Consider the following 23,402-nt stretch of genomic DNA (forward strand, 5'->3'; position numbering starts at 1 on the left):
GGTGAGGTCTTGGGTTCGAGAAACGCCAAGCGCACCAATAACCTACATGTGGGCTTTGGTGGCCCAAGGAGAGAGGTTAGGGTCGATGCGCTGCAGAGCCAACAGGATGCCATGTGGCAGAGAGTGGCCACGTGTGCGAGTCCCACGGGACGGGTTGTTACAATAAGGAACTATAAATTTTATGAACAACTGAAATCTGGAAATTCTTTTTGGATTCTGATTGGAAATAAAATATGACCTAAAATGTTCTTGAAATGATGATATATGTGTCAAAAAATTGAGTTCATTAGTTTTGATTAGATGATTAATAATACTTCTTTTTGTCGTTATCGTTGAACTTCTCTCTTCCTTTCGTTTATGATTTTATATCAAAAAATGATAACAAACTTTGTAATTATTGAATAGAGCCCTCAATAGCACTAAACATCTCCTCAAAGGTAACAAGTTTCTTTGAACCCAGCCTAACCGATCCGACCTTATTACTTTTATCCTCTAATAGCCTGATTTATCTATATCTAATCCGGAAGTATGTTTTCTTCTTAGACGCAAGTATAAAGGATTATTTCAAGTATAGTTTGCATCACGAAGTACATAAACATTATTTTCTTCTAATTCTTTTCAAAAATTTAAATAGATGAAGCACATGATGTAAAAACAATTGATATTTTAATTGGATTTTGAATAAAACTTTCATTTCATTCCAAAGAAGTTAATTATGAGCAAAATATTTTTCAAAAAATCATTTCTCATATATTATGTATGACAACTTTAAAAAATAAATAAGGTTAACGTGAATAATACAAATAAAATATAAAATAATAAAGAGTTAAAAAAATATTTAGTATTGCATATTACATAGACATTTAAAGTTATTAACCAAAATTAAGGTAATCACAATTATTTGTAGTGAAGTCACATGAATATTTACTATTTATCTGATAAAGAAAAAAATAGTTTATAAATGCTCTTCAAATTTCTTAAATCTTTAAAGAGGAGGTGTTGGGTTAATAGGTTGTGCGGCAGTTCTTCCGACAGCCTTCAATGGTATACATTACCAATTCTTGAGAATATGTTCGGACAAATTTATCTCTTTGTGGTTTGCATGGTGCTTTTCCTATCTTTCTTCATGCGATAGGATTGGTCAATGGCTTGTCCTCTTTGAAAAAATTGCCTATATATAACAAGAGAAATAAATGATTTTAAAATACTATAGAGAATATTAGTAACTAATGATGTTTAGTGATGGGAAACCGTAAACTATATGACATACATTCATCAAGATTAGCGAGTGAAATGAGGATGATACAGACCGCAATTTTGGATGACGACATTGTAACCTTTTTCTTTGGAGAAACGTTGTATTGTTATATGGTAGAAAACCTTACATATGTATCTCTCCAGCTTATGTTTTGCATATGTATAGTCTGTATATCCCAAATGTCTTACTCAATTCCTTTGAAATCAACCTGACACGAACCGAACCTTTTACTTATCCAATCATGGATGTTCGGGTTCCAAAAGAACGTGAAAAAACTATGTGTCTCTGTCTATAACATCTAAGAGACATAAAAATAATAGGTTTATCATACTAGACCTAGATAAAATATTAAATGATGAAAAAAGAGTATTAACTGATGTCTACTGCTCTTTTCTACCGCTTTATTTTATTGAGATCGAGAGATGTCAAAAGGTTATCAAGATTTTTTTGTGTATGTTCATTAGATAATTCAAAAGAGAGTAACCCGTTCCTTGAGGCATATGGACCCATGCTTGACAACTATCCAGAACAAAAAGAGCGGTAGATGATCATGCCGCATCAACAGCGTGAATGCAATTGAGTGCCTCTTGAATTCCGCCAGCACCGTGTTCAAGATCAATAACAATGAAGTCATATATGAACAAACATTATAGTCATTTATATATATTGTTTGTAGAAGATATAGTTTGAAAATTTAACAAATAAGGCAACTGATGATAACGTTTGCAATTACTAAATTAAATGTATATGAAGAAGTAATAAATAAAATTATTCAAAAATAACTGCGAAATTTATTTCAAACCAAAATATGAAAGTGTAGAAAGAAGTCATACAAAACAATAAATAATTGAAGCCTAAAGAAAAAAATTCTTCAAAATGAAATAAAATGTTATGAACAACATAGTATATTAAACTCCTCCAAGAAACACCTTTTAGATTATTTTGAAACCAAATCCTCTTCCACGATTCCAACACTTCCTTTGACAATATTATCTCCAATGCTCGGAATGCATAACTTTTTGGATGACGATGATTGACTTTCAAGAGGATCATCTTCTTTGTCCTTACGCTTGGATGACGTAGTTATCGAATGAGTAGCCAAAGATTCGACTCTCTCACTACTATTACTTAACAGTAGGGTATCTTACGAAGAAGACATTTGATTTAACTAAAAACTCACACGAAATATAAATAAAATATATAAAAATCAATAAAATATAACCTGATCAACTAAAACAATAGTCTGAAGATCGTCAAGAACATTAGAATCACCAATAGTGTCACTTTGTAAAGGCTCACGACTAACCCAAGCGTATGCAACTTTGTATGTGTCATTACCATCGTTGATGTTATCTTTTTCAATTAACACCACAAACTAGAATGTTTCTTATCAAATTCACCAAGGGTTGTGGTAGAATAGTAGGATCTTTTATCTATGATCAGCACATTCATATTAAATTCACAAACACTGCATATAATAATGAAGTAAACAATAGATAGCTTATAAAAGTTACCTCATCATATTCTCCGTTCAAGAGATCATAAGCAGAGCAAGAGACAATCTTCTTTGCATCGGATTCAAAGAGCATCAATTTAGTTGAACAATTGAATCCATGACTTAGACAATAAGCTTGTACCTAAATTAAAATTACATATGTTCACAAAAACTGTAAAAACTCTTCATACTGTAATAAAATTATGTATAAGTAAACATACCTTGGGATTGCTATGTTTGTAGTTTCTTTACATGTACCATACACCAATAAAATGGTTTATTTCCCTTATTATCAACCTCGATTACAAACTTTGGAACTATGAAGGCAGTGTTCTTACACTTCATACACATGAAGTAATACCACGAAAAGTCTTTTTCAATGGGAAAAATAGTGCCCATTATTTTTAACTTCCCAACCTAAAAACAAATTATAAGGAATCAAATCTTATGGTTTGCATGCATGATACCAAGTACAAAATTTGTAGATAAAAAATCTCAGTTGACTAGATAAGGTCTCTGATGGTACATACTCGAAGACTGTTATACAATTCAACCTTGTTTTCAACATGATGTTGCTTAAGAACATGGACTTGCAGTGTTAAAAACAGTCCATCTTGTGGTAGACTACACAAAATTTAGGGTAAAATTAAACACATAAATTGGACTAAAATTTCAATTATAAAATAGTTTTGAATGGACAATAAAAGTTACTCAACAACATAACTCTCGAACTTAAGGATGATCTGGATCGATTTGCAACAATGACATATCAAAAGCACTAGAGACAGATCTCTGTCCTGTAAACTTAATTTCAGTTTAATAATATGTATTACATAATGCAAACAATTTTCATATTGTATATGTTACCTTTAAATTCATTCATCTTTGCGAACAAAGCAAACATATAGCCTTTTTAGTCCCAATGTTTTCGCAAGTAGCAATTAGTGTTTCATAAAATCTCTCCCACAAAGTACAGGCCAACCTCACATCTCTACATAATGTATGAAATATATAAGACATAACGAGTTGTGTGTCACACTCGTCACCCTCAACATTGAGACTGCGTGCTTTCACCTTACTTATATTTTTCCTCTATTCTACTTTCTTAATTCAAATATAAACTTTTCTTAAAAATATAAACTTTTCTTAAAAAGAATCTTAAATCATTGAAAACTCTGTAATAAATCGTATCATAAAATAACAAATAGAGAAAATAAACCGCGATTCCCAAAATACACCATAAGCGAGACGGACTTGAGCGACTACACACGATTCTCACCGTGACCTGGGGAAAAAGGGAAAAAGGGGTGAGTAAAGAATTACTCAGTGAGAGGATCCTTTCCGCCCATTGGAAATACGATACACGATTCTAGCTTTAAACCACAATCAACAATCACATAGAAAATAGACACAACACTCATATAGTCTGAATCACTATGCAAAACTATAACACACAACTCATTCTTGCTTAAGCAAGATCTCCACATCATTTCCAGGTTCAATCATCTCCCTGACCTTTGAACCTATCTAGTTCCACTAGACTCGTCAGTCTTTTATTGAGCTACAAAGAACCCGTCAATTCAATGTAAACCATTTTCCACTTTTCCACTGTTACACTTTTCATCATCTCAAAAGATGGTGATTCCAATTTCTCATATAACACATATAATTACTTGTTATCACAAGTACAATAATTCAATCATCATATATTAGTAGAACAATCATCATATCATCAATCCTAAATAACAATTTATTATTACTAAGCAAACAAATCTATTCCTATGCAATGAATCATGAAGCATAAAAATAAAAACTTGTAATCGAATTTCCGCAGATCACACCCTCACCTTAGCAACTCGGAATGAGACGCAAACTGGGAGAAAAAGGTTGAAGATGCCTAGACAATATCTGAAACTTGCAGCAGAAGAAAACAGCACAAAGACAAATTAGGGTTTCTGCAGTTTTGGTAAAACATGTGATTCTTGTCCAACAAGCAATCGACGTGGCAGCTAGGGTATACCTTTTCAAGTGACGACGAAGGGTCCCATGGCTTCTCTAACACTTCCTCTATCGGATACAACCGTCTTTTGGTCTATCTATGCTTAGGAGTGACCGGAAATGCCTCCTTAAAACCCTAAGACGCAACTGTTTCAGATACTTGGAAAAATATGGCTCTGAAAAACTGTGACTAATCATCAACTTTAAATGCGATTTTCCGATCGATCTTACCTCTGATTTTGGATCTGAAAACTGTTATGAAAACTTGGGAACGAGATCTACTCAGAACCGTTAAGAACTCGCCAAACTCCTTCGGACGTGACGGGAAACGGATCACCAATTCCACCACTTGAATTGTTTCCTTCTTTCACATATTCACACAAAAACCCAATAGTTGAAGTTATGATCCATGAATTCAATTGCTAAGTGAAACAATTTCAGTAGTATAGTTCATAACTATGATAGGTTTTCCTTACCTAACAATCCGGCGATGAACGGTGACGAAACCAACCACGTAGAACACTTACGACCACAACGTGACGTCAACTCCGGCGTTACAACGATGATGATGATGGCTGGGATTGAGATGTGAGATAAGGAAGTGATGGTGATGAAGAAGACGTGAGAAGAAGCTGTGTGGAGAGGGAGATATATACATATTATCATACACACGCTTAGGGTTTTTCTATTAGAGAAGTTGGGCTGTTATTGGGCCTCATTAGAGAGTTGGGTCTCACAATTCTCTCCCACTTAAAGAGAATTCGTCCCCGAGTTCAATACTTTTTGTTCGACTATATTTTCCATTCATACCTTTAGAAAAGTTTTGTTTATTTCAAACACAGTTTTTAAGGGATATCCAATAAGGATGCTTTGTTGCTCTGAATTTTTTTATTGCTTTAGACATGGTAAAATTCTCAATTACGATACATTTTCTAGTGACAATGTCTCTTCGAAACTTTATGGCATGTGCCGTTTTAAGCGTCGCAGTAATTAAAATTTCCTGATTTTTTTTTTAAAAAAAAGTTAATCTATATCAAAATATTCAAAATATTTCTTCATATGATAATTAATATGATAACTAAAACTCTCAAAGGTGTCTCCCAAAATCATCTCAACTGTCTCGCCTGAATATTGTGTGTATTGTTTCCAAGTGTGAACAATTTTTACTTGAATCTTCGAGGTTGTCTTGAATGGCTTGATAGTATTGAGGCTAGTGAAAGGCGAAGTAGCGTTAAGAGCTATTATTATGAATGTAAGTTTTGCTAATTTCTAAAGCTTTTATTAAGTTATGGTGTGAAATTCATTTCTTATACGAAGCATATATTTATATTGTTTAGTATTAGGTCAAAGATTAGGATCAATTTGAAGCATATTCCAAAATTATGATTTTGCGAATAAGGTTAGTTACTAAAAGACAATGCATAATTGTAATCAAATCTTGCCGAGTTTGACATTTAAGAATAATATGTTCATCAAGTTCGTAATATATTCAATCACACAAATTTAATGAGAACGGTTTGGTTGTCATATAGTAAATATAGTTGTCATATTTTGTAGATAGTAATGTATAGTTTAGAGAATATTGAGTTGCTTTATTAGTAGGAATGAATTGCGCGGATATTACTCGTTTTAAACTCGATTTATTAAGCCAACTAGAGGGTTGTTTAGATTGTGGTTAATGTTATTAAAACTGACGAATATTTCCATATATAGTTCAATTGAAATCGAATTGAAATTAAAAGATCAGATTTGATAAATTACTTGTAAATCAATTTAAATTGAAGCTTAATTTTAAAACTAATCCGACCTGTTTTCTAAATGTACTTCTCTTTTAATAGCATAGAGGTTAAACAATTTACGAATTTAGCTGACAAGAACTTATTGGTTTTTATACTTTTCATTCACTAATCTCATTACATATATATATCTAAAAAACTTTGCTGGTATTCAATATGTCTCTCTCACTGTTTGGACTAAATTAACCATAACCATGATTCCCTATTCTACTTAACATAATACTAACAACGAAGCCCATTTATACATGGGCTTAAATTACTTATGCCCAATGATCTTTTAGATTTTTATTTTTTTGCTAAAATGGAAATATTTCATTGAAAATAAAGAAAGAATACAATAAAAAAAAAGATTATAAATCTAAATCTCATGACAAAAGATGATAAGAACATGAAAGCATAATTTAAAATCCTTAAATTTCAGTCCATTAACTCAACATAAGCAACAAAGCGAATGGAGTTAATGAAGTGATTACGACTCTGAAGTCACTAGACTTTAAAGCACCATTTTTATCATCCTGTTGAAGGTAAATTCAATCTAAACTTGTAATGTAATGGTTTGAAATCTATTTGGCTCCTCACTCAGTAACACAAATTAGCGATCTATTTTGTTACACATTTTAAAACATTTACGCGTCATTAGGTGTCTATAAAAAGTATGATTCCGTCTAAAATAGGTAAAATCAAATTTAACAACTGAAAATGATCATTTGTATAAATTGTTATATTTTATGTCTATATATAAAACACTTCACCTTTTTCGTTCATCTTTTACTAATCAATTTCTCATCCATAAATACATTATTTTGGAATAATCGTAAACATTAAAATTTATTAAACACATATTTTCACTAATTGTTTTAATCAACAATTGTTTTTACGTACAATGTGAGTTAATCTAGAAGAATTGTGCGTGCAAATAGAAAAAAAAAACTCAAAGAAGACATAATGGAGACGATGGAAAAAGCCGGCTAGTGATCACATCAATGCATGTTGCTATCAGTCTACAGATCGTACCATAAGGACACAATATTGGTTTGGAATCCTTAAGCCCACGAGGGGGCAACGTGAATTTGGGGCTAACACTCACCTTTTTCCTCTTTTGTTCTTTTTCTCATTCATTATACACCTATCCATTCCATATATATAGATGATAAATTGTACCAGAAAAAAATGAATTGAAAATTCAAAATTATACTATCTTTAGTATTAAATTATTGTTCAGAAATGGTTATTAATCGGCCAAATCTTAGTTCAAAACTCAAAACAATACTATTTTTACTATTAGATCATTGTTTTGTGATTGATTAACCATCTTATCACATGCAACAATTCATGTTATCAATCAAACAATACATCATCATGAACAAACATAATTAGATTTGAGAATTTTGTTATATTTTTGGTATGTTGCATTAAAATGTAACCCCACATGAGAGTGTCGATGTGGGGAGGCAAAAAGCACACCACATGGTAGTCCACTGGTGTACATGAAGAAGTTGTCTCAGTATATGCGATTGTTGAGTTTGAGTTTATGAATAACAAAGTGATTATAACAATTATTTTTTATTTTTTATGTAATGTGTACTTCAGTTTTTAATGCTTATGCATATTCAATTAAGATTAGTTTTTAGGTTTTCTATAATTTTCAAGTTTTTTTAATAAATAAAAAACAACACTTAATAAATGAGTTTTCGTAAGGCTTTTAAATTTATTTATTTTGTAATCCTTTTTCAGTAGATACACTGTATTAAAATCTTATTTTGTTTTAGAAGACTTATGGGGATGTATTGGATTTTACATTTTGAACGATTTGAGTTTTAGTCAGTTTTTCGGAGATTCAAACTAATCGTATATATAACCTTTCGTTGAGTTTAGTTTTTCTAAAAACAACAATACATCGCGAACCTATCTTAGAAGTTTTCACTATTTTGTCAGTTGGGATTCAGTTATTTGGTTTCTTAATCCAATTAAGTTCTATTTTGGATGACATGATGGTTGACGACATCTACCATTTCGTTGGCGAAAGTCCATACGTTGAGAAGACGATCATGAAATCTACATTATATATCAAGTAAATGTAGGGTAAAATTTGACAATTATTCATTATTTTATTTATATTTTAGATTTTAATATTTTATCAATTAAGATTATATTTTTGAGCTTTCATGTTTTTTTATTAATTAATAGCTTTACTTGTGTTATTTTGAAAATTAGTAAACGAGCTTTGCAAAGATTTTTGATATTTTTTCAGTAGAATTAGCAAGATCTCAACGAGTTTAAGGAATTTTGGTTTATTTCGGAATTCTAAGATTAACAAATAACCATGCAATGGTCATATTTTTTATATTCCAAAAGTGAACAAATCACTAGCTAGTAGATATTCGTTCCTACTACGTGGTTATGCATAATGGTAATGGACAATTAAATCCTCAAATGTCTTTGTTTATAAGACCAGACTTTAAACTTGAAATGCACATTGAAACAACCAATCGAGTGAGAGCAAACAATGCAGGAGAATATACAGAAAGTTGCCGTAGCGAATGATTTTGGAGAAATAGAAACTATAAACTTTTTCTTTGGATTAAATTTCATTGCTACTATTACCAAGCATGAAAAGATTTACCTCCGGATATATCAAACTTTTAAGAAAAATTTCTTTGGGAATCATAAGTCATTTGTGTTGGGATCAAACAAACAGCATTAATCCTATAACTATCCATATGAATTCAAATTTAACCCAAATTTTTTGGGAAATTGATTAGTTTAAGAGTAATATGACTTAACATAACTAGCAGACGACATTCATAAAGCCATTAGTGTAATGTATCTATCCAACCCCATGAACATGACTTGTCATATTAAAATAGATTTTCAATATTTGATAGAAACCAGAGGTTATATGGATGTAAGCCTAAAAGAAAAAGTGGTGATGCAACTATAATTGACTCATCATTTCAGATTATTATTTTCCTCATTTGATAGAACCATTGTTGATATGGATGAGAGCTAAGAGATGAGAGGATATAATATATTCGTATCCTTTCAAGTAATATATATACAAACATATCTATAAATATAGAATATTTGAAACTGAAGCAAAGGAGAAGATGATGGAGAAAGAAACAACAGCCAAGACAAGCACTTGGACATGGAAAAAAAAAACAAAAGAAAATGTAATGGGGACCTTCACACATGGGTGTTAGAAAGACAAGTATATAGTGGAGCCAACGCCAAAGCTCATCTTAAGAATCTTTTCTAGCAAAATGTTGGTTGCAACCTCATCTTCCCTACGTACCTTTTCTTCTTCTTAATTTCAACATTGACAATCTTTTGTTTCAATCATTTTTTTCTATATATATGAAAAAGATTTGCATATGTTTTTATATATATTCGAGGGATCGAATACCGTATAAATGTATGACTAAAGACTATAAATTTCGTTAGTTTAGCTCACAAAAAAAAAGACTATAATTTGGTTAGTAGGTTTTAACAGACAAAAAAGTTTGGGTAGTTGCAAAACATTGTGCTGCATGAGCAATGCATGTGATATTATTGATTGAATTTGTACCATATTATATTTGGTACATGATCATTTTTTGTATGGTGCATCCATCAAATCAAAATTTTAATTATAAAGAGATATAATAACCAAATCTACTATTATTCTTCTTTTCTTTGTAAGGTATAACAAACAATTTTCATATTATAATAATTACGAACATTCTAGTGTTTACATCAGTATAATTATTGTATGTATTTTTATTTCTTCTTTGAGTTAAGCAAAAATGTGCTGATTTCAGAAGTATTAAAATTTTCAGTGTGATAAACTAATAATTAATGAAATAAAGTAGTGTGCTGATGTACATATCCTTAACTTATAATATATAGTATATATATATATATATATACAATAAATTTCGTTATCATTCGAAAAATCCATTACCATTTTATTGTTGCCAGCTTGTTATACAGCAAAATATATAAATAATTTATTGTTTGTTCAAAAGAATATATTAAATAATTTTAAAAACTTTAATAATAATTGTAGTTGAAACCCACAGATTCGTTATGGCCCATTATTGTCCATGCAACCGCAGCCACCACACGGATGGCTAAAGTCACCATATAATTTGGTTTCCTTTAATAGACCGTATCTTATATTATAATTAAATTTTTAAATATGGATCATATAGTATATTTTGAAACCCTTTTTTCTTAGACAAAAATATTATTGACACCCATGTGTCACATTATAGGATCAATGGTTAGCCATTTCGCTAGGTTTGGACTTTTTGCTTACAACGAAATGTTGTGCCAATTTAGTCTTTCAACTTTGCCTTTTGTTTCATTTGATAAGACTTTTACCACATTACTAAAACTTGTTTAGCCACGTAAAATATTCCTCCTACTCTAAGTAATTAACCGTAGGATCTGTGGAGTCAAAGATTTTGAGATGACTATGTAGTATTTAATGATCAGTTTGGAAGAATCTATCAAGGAAATAAAAAGACAAATATTATATTACATCAAAATACCAAAGTAGATTTCCCGAATCTACTACAGTTAGGTATTAAGCTGTAAATATATTTTTCTTTTTTGCATCAATCAAACCATACCATATATGTTGGAATCTTGGTCCATGATTTTTTTCATTTTTTGTCTTCAGAATTTGGTCATATATTCATATATGGATTCAAATGGTGTAGGAAGAAGTGAAATACGGTCTACATTTTATTACCATTTACCAAACATTATGGTTTATGTGTATAAGTATAACGTTCTAAAATTAGTTGTCACCATTCGAACGGTGTTAGACTCATATGCGTCACCGTGACCAGGAGATTTGGTGTGTGCTAGTCATTGTGATTTAAAATGTTCTCGAGCCTTGTAATTTTCGAGTTCAAGATTGACTTGAAAAGTAGATACCAAATTTCACATGGAAGCAAAATTATTATATACTAATTTCACATGAAGCGTATGTCACAATACCATCAATCTGTTCCCACTTGTCTCGTTATGATAAATTATGATATTGTAAATAAAAGAAAATTCTTTTAAACAGTAGTTTTGTTTTATAGTCGGAAGATCTCAAACAACTTGATCAAACTTGCAACTGCTTGTATCTGAATTCTGCAATGGTTAAAGAAAAATATGTCTAGCAAAAATTGAACTCTTTCCTAGACTTAAAATAATTTGCTATGCCTTCGGTTGGTTAAAATCTAGTGATAAGGCAATAATTTGTTTTATTATGTCAAATGTGTTAATACTATTTTGTTGTTTTAAGCCAATTCATTCAAATCCACGCTAAGTGGCATTTGTTTTATTTATTTTTTACTGGATGAACATTTGCATTAGGTGTGGATTTTACGTTAATAGTATTCTTTTGTCATATTGCTTTCTATTTGTATGAGAGTTTAGTAGCTATCAAACATGTTTATATATAAACTTACAATAAAATAGCGAAATTAATTGAATTTGTACAGTAATTCAAATTTTAAATGTTATTTAAGTAGGCATGTCTTGAGCCATACCAATTAAACTCTACAGTGAGGATACCACTACAAGTGTGACTAATAGTATTTTATAGAAGAAAACTAAAAAATAATAATCATACCGGAATTTCTATAAGTTTGTTCGGTTTTGGTTTATGCCTATACCTGCTTGGAAACTTTTTTTTTAATTAGTAACCAGTTTGGTATTAAATTTTCGTATTTTCTCCAATGTTTCCAATTTTTAATACAAACCAAACTTCTGAACCGTATCAAATTTTACAAAATTTTCAAAACTGTTTGAATTATGTCGTAATGTAGACAAATGTACCAAAGCTATTGAAAAACTGGAATTTAGTCTCACATAAACAAAACAAAACTAAATGTAATTTCGATTTTAATTTTGGAACCAATAAATTTAGGATAATATTACTAGATGACCAAATTATGAAGGGAAATTAAAGATAGAAAAAAAAAACTATGGCTCAGTTTGTTTAGGTAAATGATTTTTTTTTTTGTGGTGGGTAAATGAAAAAATATCTCCAAAATTTTTCTTTTCTTACATTTCGCTTTTTTTTTTCCAACCTCTTACAACAAGTACTAACCAAAATTCAATTTGAGCTTTCACATGGAGTAACGTGGAATCTAGAGTTAGTAGTTAGTACTTTGAAAATATTTTGATATATGGCGAAACAAAATAGGCAATGGGCTACTCACTACTAGTGTTGGTAGTACACATTCTACAGAAAGATGGAGTAAAGGTAAATAGAATCGATCAGCAAATATGAAATGAAACCTTTCGCTTTTTTGACCTTTTCAGTTTTTTGACATCTAGTTCAAAAATGGCTAAACATTGCATTTATTGAACCTCGCATTTCGGTTCGACATTAGAATTGAGTTACAACATTACTGATCAAACTTTCTGAATATTTACATATATGCCACTATTATTAAAGTAAGTTTTTATTCTATCTATTTTTTTTTTACAAAAAGATAGTAAAGAAAACTGAAAAACGAATATGATGGCAAATTCAAACTGTTTTTTTCTAACTTTAACGCCTCGTACTGTCTTTGAGTATGTGTAAATAGAATGGTTGAACAAAATCCCAAATAAATAAATTCCTTTTAAAAAAGGATTATTATATAGAATGGGATTTCAATAAAATAAAAAATAAAAAGCGTTTTGAACAATGCCTATAAAAGATTGAGATAGTTAGTCCTATACAAGGCCTATAAAAGCTTGAGATAGACAACCATGTCCATTTTTACGTTCTATAAAACTTATTTTCTTTTTAACGGTCGATAACTTTACTAATCATTTATCTTTAAGTTTAAAACAATTTTGCTTTAACGTTTAAACTATATCGAATTCGGAATAACTCTATTAACTAAATGTTAACTATTATTAACAATGCGTTTCATTCATCAAAATCAATTCAAGTTTGGAGGTATTTTCATTTAATGAGATAATTATATTTTTTTGGTCATTCCTTTAGTTAAAGTTTTTTTTTCTATAAACATATATTCAATATTGTACTAATTATTATTAATAGATCTCATTCGGAAAAAATGTTAATTAATACACCAATTTTCAAAAAGTGGTCATTTAAACCATAAACTCCATATATGGCCAAATAAAACTTAGTAAAAGCGTTGACCGGCCATTTTATACATCTCAAAACGTTGACCAAGCCAAAAACCCTGCGACGTTAGCAGTCGTTAACAGAGTCGATAACAGGCGTTAGCAGGCGTTAATTAATCCGTTTAAACACAAAACGACGTCGTTTTGTGTTTAATCGAAACCAACAAAATTCCCAATTCGATTCTCAATCCCTAAAATCCCCAATTCCAATTCTCATGCCCTAAAATTCCCAAATTCGAAAAATCTTCAAATCGTCTTCCCAAATGACGAAAATTAGGATGGGAGGCGTGATATCTACGATTGGATCAGGGGAATCAGAGAGTGTTGTGGATCGTGGAGTTGAAGTGGCAGTCGAATTAGAGAGTGTCGTCGGAGACGGAGTTGAAGTTCCACCGGTTGAAGCTCCAGTCGGAATAGAGCTTGTTGCCAGAGGAGAAGATTGTGTTCCAAGCCGGCATCGAAAACGAAGAAAGATAAGAGTGGGGGACGAAGACGAGGCTGAAATTGATCCCGACCCCGACTACGAAGATGATTGCGCAGTTCATGGTGATGAAGACTGTGATGCTTATACTGATGCAGTAGGTGGTGACGATGATGCAACCGGCGGTGAAGGTAATGATGATGAAGCAGTAGGTGGTGGTGATGATGCAACCGGTTGTGGAGGTAACGATGATGAAGCTTTAGGTTATGATGATGATGCAACAAGCGATGGAGGTAACGATGATGATGACGGAGGTGTTGAAGAAGATGCTAACCTCAACCTTGCAGAAGAATTCCCAGAGTTTGCGGGAGTAGAAGAAGATTGTAGTGATGATGATCCACCGGATGATGTATGGGAGGAAGATAAAATTCCCGATCCGTTTTCATCTGATGACGAAGATGAGAGCAGAACCAGAGAAGTACATGGTCATAGAGATGCTGCGAATGAAGAGGTTTTGCTAGAATTGAAGAAAACTTACAACACTCCCGATGACTTCAAGCTTGCAGTCTTGAGGTACTCATTGAAGACAAGGTACGACATTAAACTGTTTAGATCAGAAGCTAGGATTGTTGCTGCAAAGTGTAGCTATGTTGATAAGGATGGTGTTCAATGTCCGTGGAAAGTGTATTGTTCATATGAGAAGACTATGCATAAGATGCAAATAAGAACTTATGTGAATAACCATATATGTGTGAGGTCTGGGCATTCGAAGATGTTGAAGCGGTCTTCCATTGCTTATTTGTTTGAGGAAAGGTTGCGAGTGAATCCAAAGCTTACAAAATATGAGATGGCTGCTGAGATATTGAGGGAATACAACTTGGAAGTGACTCCGGACCAATGTGCTAAAGCAAAGACGAAAGTGGTGAAAGCAAGAAATGCTAGCCATGAAGCCCATTTTGCAAGAGTCTGGGATTACCAAGCAGAGGTAATAAAGCAGAATCCATGGACTGAGTTTGAGATAGAGACAACTGCAGGGGCTGTCATTGGAGCCAAACAGAGGTTTTTTGGTTATACATTTGTTTTAAGGCTCAAAAGGATTCATGGATAAAAACGTGTAGACCTTTCATAGGACTTGATGGAGCTTTTCTGAAATGGGATATTAAAGGCCATCTTCTAGCTGCAGTTGGAAGAGATGGAGATAACAAGATTGTTCCTATTGCTTGGGCTGTCGTTGAGATAGAAAATGATGACAACTGGGACTGGTTCTTAAGACATCTATCTGCAAGTTTGGGGCTTTGTCAAATGGCTAATATAGCTATCCTCTCTGATAAACAATCTGTTAGTTTTTTTAACTTTGTGTCTTTGTTAAATTGGTTTGTTGTTTTGTTTACTGATTTTTGGTCATGTTTTATGTCATATTGCAGGGGCTAGTCAAAGCTATCCATACAATACTTCCACATGCTGAGCATCGACAATGTTCAAAACACATCATGGATAATTGGAAAAGGGACAGCCATGATTTAGAGCTCCAGCGTCTGTTTTGGAAGATAGCACGAAGCTACACGGTTGAGGAGTTTAATAATCATATGATGGAGCTACAGCAGTACAATCGTCAAGCTTATGAATCTCTGCAGCTTACTAGTCCAGTGACATGGTCAAGAGCATTTTTCAGAATAGGTACATGTTGCAATGACAACCTCAATAATTTGAGTGAGTCTTTTAATAGGACTATTAGGCAGGCAAGGAGAAAGCCAATATTGGATATGCTGGAGGATATCCGGAGGCAATGCATGGTCAGAAGTGCAAAGAGATTCCTAATTGCTGAAAAATTGCAGACAAGGTTCACAAAGAGAGCTCATGAAGAGATTGAAAAAATGATTGTTGGGCTTAGACAGTGCGAGAGATACATGGCCAGAGAAAACTTGCATGAGATATATGTGAATAATGTTAGCTATTTTGTTGATATGGAGCAGAAAACTTGTGATTGCAGGAAGTGTCAGATGGTTGGGATCCCTTGTATTCATGCGACTTGTGTGATAATCGGAAAAAAAGAAAAGGTGGAAGACTACGTGAGTGACTATTACACAAAGGTAAGGTGGCGAGAAACTTACTTGAAAGGTATAAGGCCTGTCCAAGGGATGCCTTTATGGTGTAGGACGAATAGGTTGCCTGTATTACCACCACCATGGAGAAGAGGCAATGCTGGGAGGCCAAGTAACTATGCTAGGAGGAAAGGTAGAAATGAAGCTGCAGCTCCTTCAAATCCAAACAAGATGTCTCGGGAAAAGAGAATCATGACATGCTCTAACTGCCATCAAGAAGGGCACAACAAGCAAAGGTGCAACATTCCAACTGTCTTGAATCCAACAAAGAGACCAAGAGGTCGTCCTAGGAAAAATCAGGTTTGTGACTCTCATTTATGACTCTCCTTTTTAACAATCCAACATTCATTTATGACTCTCCTTTTTAACAATCCAACATGTGTTTCTGACTCTCTTTTTTAATTTAAGAACCAGAAGTGTTTGGATCTCAATCTTATCTTGGATCACAAGAGCAATCACAATCTTATCTTGGATCACAAGAGCAACCACAATCTCATCAAGGATCACAGGCTGATCTTGAATCACAAGGACCAAGTGCTGCAGGTCGTGGTCTTGGATCACAAGGACCAAGTGCTGCAGGTCGTGGTCTTGGATCACAAGGACCAAGTGCTGCAGGTCGTGGTCTTGGATCACAAGGACCAAGTGCTGCAGGTCGTGGTCTTGGATCACAAGAACCAAGTGCTGCAGGTCGTGGTCGCGGAGCACAAGGACCAAGTGCTGCAGGTCGTGGTCGCGTAGCACAAGGACCAAGGGCTGCAGGTCGTGGTCGCGGAGCACAAGGACAAAGGGCTGCAGGTCGTGGTTGTGGAGCACAAGGACAAACAGCATCAGGTGGTGGTCGTGGAGCACAAAGACAAGCAGGTGGACCATCACAAGGACCGCAACCTTATAGAAGACATGGTTCAGCACAAGCAGAAGCAGAACCACAAGGACTTCGTCGATTTGAATCATGGTTTGAGTGTTCAGACAATCTTAGTCACAAGTTTCTTTTTGTTATTGTCTGCAGCTTAGTCATAAGTTTCTTTTTGGTGGTTGAACTTGTCTTTATGACTTAGCTTAGTATCGATTTCATTTTGTTGTTTTGACTTGTCTTGGCTTTGTGACATTAGTGTTATAATGTATGAATCGTTTTTAATGTATGAACTTTGTTTAGGATTATTAATCATTGTGAAACAAAACAAGAATTGCATTACCAATCATGGTTTCATTACAAACTTAGATAAAAGCCATCTAACCAAACACAAACATTAGTAACCAAGAACAAAACAAGCATTGCATTACCATAGTACCATTTCATTACAAACTTAGATAAAAGCCATCTAACCAAACACAAACACTAGTAACCAAACACACATCACTAGTAAACACAAACCATCTAACCAAACACAAACGCTAGTAACCTCTCTTCAATTTCCTCATTTTTGGTCTTGTAGAACATTATGATCACAATTGCAATGAAAATTATACAAAGGCACACCAAGCACACTTTGGTCATCGATTTCCATCTCTTCAATTCTCTTTTGCTCCACATTTCATCTTCTTTCAATTCTTGGATCAAACCCTTTAATTCAGCAATCTCGAGCAACCTCCGATTTGGCATTGTTTACCTCGCTGTCAATGATAGAGATTCTCGGTATTGCATCTACAACCTCTTCATACACACAATCTTCAACCCATTTAAACAAATGGTCCTGTAATTCCATCGACAATTATTTACTTATGACCAAAAACAATAAAACAAAATCAAATCTACTTACATCTTGATAGGTTGGACATCGAAAGTAAGGTCTTCCCGGATTCTTCTTCGAGCTTGATGTATAGATGACGACATCTCTACCACAACGACACTTTGAAGGAAACCCACGGTTCCCACTTCCTTCTTCCCCAACACTCGAGATTTCTAAACTCATATCTGCAGAAAATGGCTATGAAATTGGAGTTTTCGAGTTCAAACGAACAAAAATGGAGAGGCTTTTGAAGATTTTCGAATTTGGGAATTTTAGGGCATGAGAATTGAAATTGGGGATTTTAGGGATTGAGAATCGAATTGGGAATTTTGTTGGTTTCGATTAAACACAAAACGACGTCGTTTTGTGTTTAAACGGATTAATTAACGCCTGTTATCGACTCTGTTAACGACTGCTAACGTCGCAGGGTTTTTGGGCGGATCAACGTTTTTGAATGTATAAAATGGCCGGTCAACGCTTTTACTAAGTTTTATTTGACCATATATGGAATTCATGGTTTAAATGGCCACTTTTTGAAAGTTGGTGTATTAAACAACATTTTTCCCGATCGCATTCTATATTTTTAAAACAATTTTTAAGTCACATATTTTAAAATGATTAGCACCAGTCGACAAAACAGAAATCAATCAAACGTGAGAAAGATTAATTGAATAGAAAAGAATGTAGACAGTTTATAATCCGAGCAACTCATTGGATAAAGCAAACCACAACAAAACATTGTTGTCATTGTAATAAACCTTAGTCCGGTCTTACCTCCTATTAGACTATAACCAAACAAGAGTAACCAGTAGACTTAGGCAAGAGAGAAGAAAGTCCGTGAAGGATAAGAGAGAGAAAACGAGAGAGGAGACAAATAGGTCAACTTCAGAGAATAAAGACATGGGTACGTGGACACTAGTAGCCACACGTGCACTCAATCATCACAGTTATACATGCATATATGTATAATATATGCTTTTATATTTATAATATATGGTTTTTATATTGGTATTATAAAAGAAACTCAAATTCTCCTCTCACCGGAAGCCGACGAGTACTTGAGGACAAACCAACTGACATTCTTTAATCTCTTTCTATGGGTTCCACTCTCTTGCCCTTTTGTTACTCTATTCAATTACTCCTTCCAACCACATAAGCATTTACCATTAATTCTGAAAATTATACAAATTAAAGGGTATAGGGATTTAAAATTGTCTTATGGAATACATTTTTGTACTTGCGTTTGCTCCAAAACGAATATAATTTATTTTAAGAAAATACTAAATTTGATATATCCCAACTTTTTTATGTTTCCATTAAAAGAAAAAATTATCGGCTAGAAAGTTGTAATTTGTGTTAAAGAAGCAATGATACCAAAATAAGATTTATTTCCTTCTCGTTCCTCGAATTAAAAAGCATGCAACCTATATATTAGTATGACATTTTTGGTCCATATAATTTGTTTTGCATTTTCTTATTCTGCAGGTTGGAAGTCAAAATTGCGACTCTCAAGACTGCTACTATATAGATATATTTGACCTAATTTTTGCTATTTACTATTTCAATTTTTGGTTTGAACTGTTTCAATATATATATATAAATTAATCATATTATATTTATTATTTTATGTATTTTAATTAAGATTTCAATCATGCATCAACTCTTAATTATAAAAATATTGGCATGTTTTCATTTATTAATGAAGTAATTTCAATTTAATTAGTTAAAAAAAGTATATCAAACTCATATATAAATTAATTAATTTAAATTTAATTGTATTAAATTATATAATCTTATGCATATTAAATTTTAATTATGTTTTTCTTTATTAAAGTATAAAAATTAAATAATATGATATTATTTATTTCATATTTTCAGTTAATACAATATATAGAGAGAGAGTTCTGTGCAAAAAAAACCTCAAAATCGCCCATTTTTGCAACTTTACTCTCCACATTCAAAAAATACAAAATAATAATATAAAATCTAAAATAATACGCAATATAGTCCATTTTTACAATTTTACATATATTATAAACGTTTCATGATCACGTACATTTGCCTTTGAAAATTTTAAAAATAAAGTTGAACTCCTCATCTCGAGGACTTCGATTTGATATATTGTTTATCAAAATTTTAAAACTTGACAATATTGAAAAAGGATATATTGTGTATTATTTTTGATTTCAAATGATTATTCTGTATTTTTGGGACATGAAAGGTAAAGTTACAAAAATAAATTAGCTTTAAGATTTTTTGCACAAAACCCATATATATATGTGAAGACAATAAATATTAGTTAAATTTAAGGTTATTTTAAGGTAAATATAATATACTAAATCAAAGTTATTTTTATTTTTTAAAATATATTTTAAAATAACAATGTTTTGTTTGTTTTATAAAGTAAGTAACTGTAAATAAGCGTTAAAAATGTAATTTAAAAAAATAAAAAAACAGGAATGAATTATTTACTCGACAAAGAGAGAAATACATCAAAATGGTTAATACAAAATGCCAAAAATTGTTATAACTAACAAATTATGTATGAAAAAACTTGCATGTTTTGCATATGTTGGCCTAGTACTACTTAAAAAATGATTTTTATTAATTAATCTATAGTAAGATTCCGATTTGATTGTTTTGTAAGTGGAGAGCTTGACGCCAGAGGAGGTGATGGAGCTCAAGGACGGCTCTGGATCTTACTTCTTCTCGGCATCGACTTGGCTTTCCGACGCTTAATTAGACTCAGATCAATTTTGCTTCTCTCCTCGGCTCTTTGTGGTGGTTGGCTGGCTGGACAAAGCTTTTGAAGAGGCTCTTTGTAGTTGTTCAGTACGACTGCAGCAGTGGTTTTGGAGGTGATATGTGTGTCTCAGTCTTCCGTGTATGGCTTCATTGTGGCTCTATCTTGGTTCAGTTTTGTTGTTGCTTGTGTGTTGCTGTCTTTTTTTTTTGTTGTTGTTGTAGGTTCAGCCTGCGATGAATTGAAGCCGTGTGATGCTTTGGTGGGGTTATCCATGGGGAATAGAGGCGACGGTTCGGTTTAGGTGGCTTTGCTATCTTGTGGGAGATGGTTCTTGTCGCTCGCGATGAGTTTGGTGGCTAGAGGCGCCTTCTATGGCTGCTTGTAGATGCTCTTGTGCCGCCAGATGTGTATTTTTAGTCCGTCATAGTTATTTTGTTTAAGTTTTAGTCTTCGGAGAAGTTGTAAGCATTTTGAGGATGGACTGAGGTTTGAGATACTTGTGGCAACAATGATGCGAAATTGAGATCTTTGGACCTGAAGAAACCACGCAAATGTCAGAACTTTGCGGTTTGGAATTGGTATTTTTTCTGGATTTGATCTGCTTGTTGAGTTTCACTATTGCTTTCATTTTGTATTATGTATTGTGTCGTAATTTTGGTGGTTTCTGTAGTCTCGTTCTTATATTCTCTATAACTTCTGTCATATATTTGTAAAAATAATATATATATATATATATATATATATATATATATATATATATATATATATACTCAACATTTTACCAAAAAAAATGTGTTAAAACCACTTAAATATTATAATATTGTTTCTTTCTTTTTTAAACTCTTTTTTTTGCTAAAATCAATTTAACACTTATCTCTAGTTATATTTTGATTAAGTGTAATTCATGGCTTTGCTAGAGTAAATACTGTAGGTAGAAAATAAAATGCACTAAAAATAGAAAGTGAGCTTAACTCAATGTAAATATTTTTATTTGTATTGGATAATGTTCTAACTCTGTTACATGTAAAAATAATTTATCTAGGTGATAAATCGTATCACCAGTTGATTTATAAATTTGAAACAGCAGCTGATAAAAAAAATTATTGGCTACAAGATAAACTATTTTGATGCACACACATGCATGAACATGAACACGAACACAACCAAAAAGACCAACCAATCAACAGCAGGTTTTGGATGCATCATACGCATGGGAATATACATATTAATATTATTTGATTATTCCTTTCTTTCATAATAAGAAATCTCATTATTATGCTATAAAAAATCAACTCAACTGTTCACTCAAAAATATATAATATTTTTAATTCAAAGGTTTAATCTCTTTCATTTCTTATTTTGTCACAAAGGTAATTAATCACTCAAAAATGCAATAATAAAGAAAATAATACGAGAGAGAGAAAGAAAAGGATAGAGCAAAAGGGGACAAAAAAGAGGCCCTCGTGCAACTAGAGATTTTCAATGTACGATATAACATTGCAGCTTTTAATTTAATGCCTCCAAAAAATAATTTTCGAGTTCTTGAAAATATGAAAGAACATTTATATATTCAATTACTTATATAATATACTTCCATTTTCAGTGATTTGCAGAGAAATGCATATATTATTTAATGTGCGCGTGTGGGTAGACATTCCTGCTCTGGTCTCTATCTAAGCACACGTACGTCTAACTTATTTATTACTTGTATATTTTATCAATAATTCAATCGTTCACTTCACACGAAATACATCGATTTTCTCACATCGAGCATTTATGAGTGCATGGCCAGTATGGGTCCTGTCACTCTTCGAAATTATTTTCAGAATCATATAATTTTGAAAGCTTTTAATCGGGTATGTAATTTTACTTTTGATTAATCTTAGTTCTTAAAAAAAAAGTTAAATCTTCCTTCTTGTAATGGAAAAAACTCTTAATTAGGAATTTAGAATACAATTTTGACGTAATAAATCCAATAGACTAGTCTAACCAAGGAAACAAAAAGACGGAAAGGTGCTAAAGTTGCCACATCTATATGAAATGGTACGTACGTCTTTTGAACTCTATCTCCAATTGTTGGCTTGTGCAATAATTTCATTTGGAAAACAAACAAATCAACCGACACATTTTTCTTCTATATTGAATAGTATGAGTTATTTAGTTTATACAAACAAACTGGTATGAGTTATATCTAGTTTATACTGTCGTTACTTTATGATCGAGCAATCGTATAGATGATTGGTGAACAAAAACAAAATATTTTGTACGGCTTTCATTTGTACCAATCGCAAAAGTTTTATCAAAAGCGTTACAAAAAAATTATATTTATTTTTATTGTACAGCTTTCTTGAAGAGTTATTTTTTACAGTTTTGCATTCTTCTAAAAAAAATAGTTTTTGCTAACCGGTAAAAATTTTGTACAGCTTTGCGTTACCAATCGGACCTAACAAATAGTCAAAAACATGCAAACTCTGGTTGTTTAGGCGATTAAGGTTTCTTTCCAACTTGTTTCCATAGTTTTAGAGTAATCAAAATCTTTAGACTCGGATTAATTAGAATCTAATCAGCGATTAAACCAATTTTTTGAACATTGATATTTACTAACAAGTTAATTTATATCGTTTTGGTTAATATATGATTAGACTAAATTATCATAGTTCGCGTAGACGGTTCCTAAAGCAATATTTTGAACACTAGTAATTACTAACAAGTTGATTTACATCGTTTT

At 32.3% G+C, this 23,402-nt stretch overlaps 2 protein-coding genes and 2 pseudogenes across 4 annotated transcripts; 1 reads left to right on the forward strand and 3 right to left on the reverse strand.

Annotated features, from left to right (window-relative positions):
- Positions 1-2,195: 2,195 nt before the first annotated feature.
- On the reverse strand, positions 2,196-3,152 carry AT3G30150 (annotated as a pseudogene; the record flags this gene model as incomplete). The annotated part of the gene is made up of 4 exons: positions 2,196-2,372; positions 2,481-2,633; positions 2,773-2,895; positions 3,051-3,152.
- A 537-nt stretch (positions 3,153-3,689) lies between these two features.
- AT3G30160 (uncharacterized protein) lies at positions 3,690-5,417 on the reverse strand (the record flags this gene model as incomplete). Its single annotated transcript, NM_113915.2, has 5 exons — positions 3,690-4,038; positions 4,601-4,661; positions 4,774-4,878; positions 4,983-5,115; positions 5,228-5,417. The coding sequence occupies 2 exons, from the start codon at positions 5,415-5,417 to the stop codon at positions 5,030-5,032; spliced, it is 276 nt and encodes a 91-aa protein (NP_189635.1). The 3' UTR covers positions 3,690-4,038; positions 4,601-4,661; positions 4,774-4,878; positions 4,983-5,029.
- Positions 5,418-13,941: 8,524 nt separating this feature from the next.
- AT3G30170 lies at positions 13,942-17,256 on the forward strand (annotated as a pseudogene; the record flags this gene model as incomplete). Its single annotated transcript has 1 exon — positions 13,942-17,256.
- A 513-nt stretch (positions 17,257-17,769) lies between these two features.
- AT3G30165 (zinc ion-binding protein) lies at positions 17,770-18,231 on the reverse strand (the record flags this gene model as incomplete). The annotated part of the gene is made up of 2 exons (NM_001339043.1): positions 17,959-18,231; positions 17,770-17,892 (listed from the first exon to the last, which is right to left on the reverse strand). The coding sequence occupies exons 1-2, from the start codon at positions 18,109-18,111 to the stop codon at positions 17,770-17,772; spliced, it is 276 nt and encodes a 91-aa protein (NP_001327268.1). The 5' UTR covers positions 18,112-18,231.
- Between the last annotated feature and the right edge of the window lie 5,171 nt (positions 18,232-23,402).

Source organism: Arabidopsis thaliana, chromosome 3 (genome assembly GCF_000001735.4).
Source record: "Arabidopsis thaliana chromosome 3, partial sequence".
NCBI lineage: Eukaryota > Viridiplantae > Streptophyta > Magnoliopsida > Brassicales > Brassicaceae > Arabidopsis > Arabidopsis thaliana.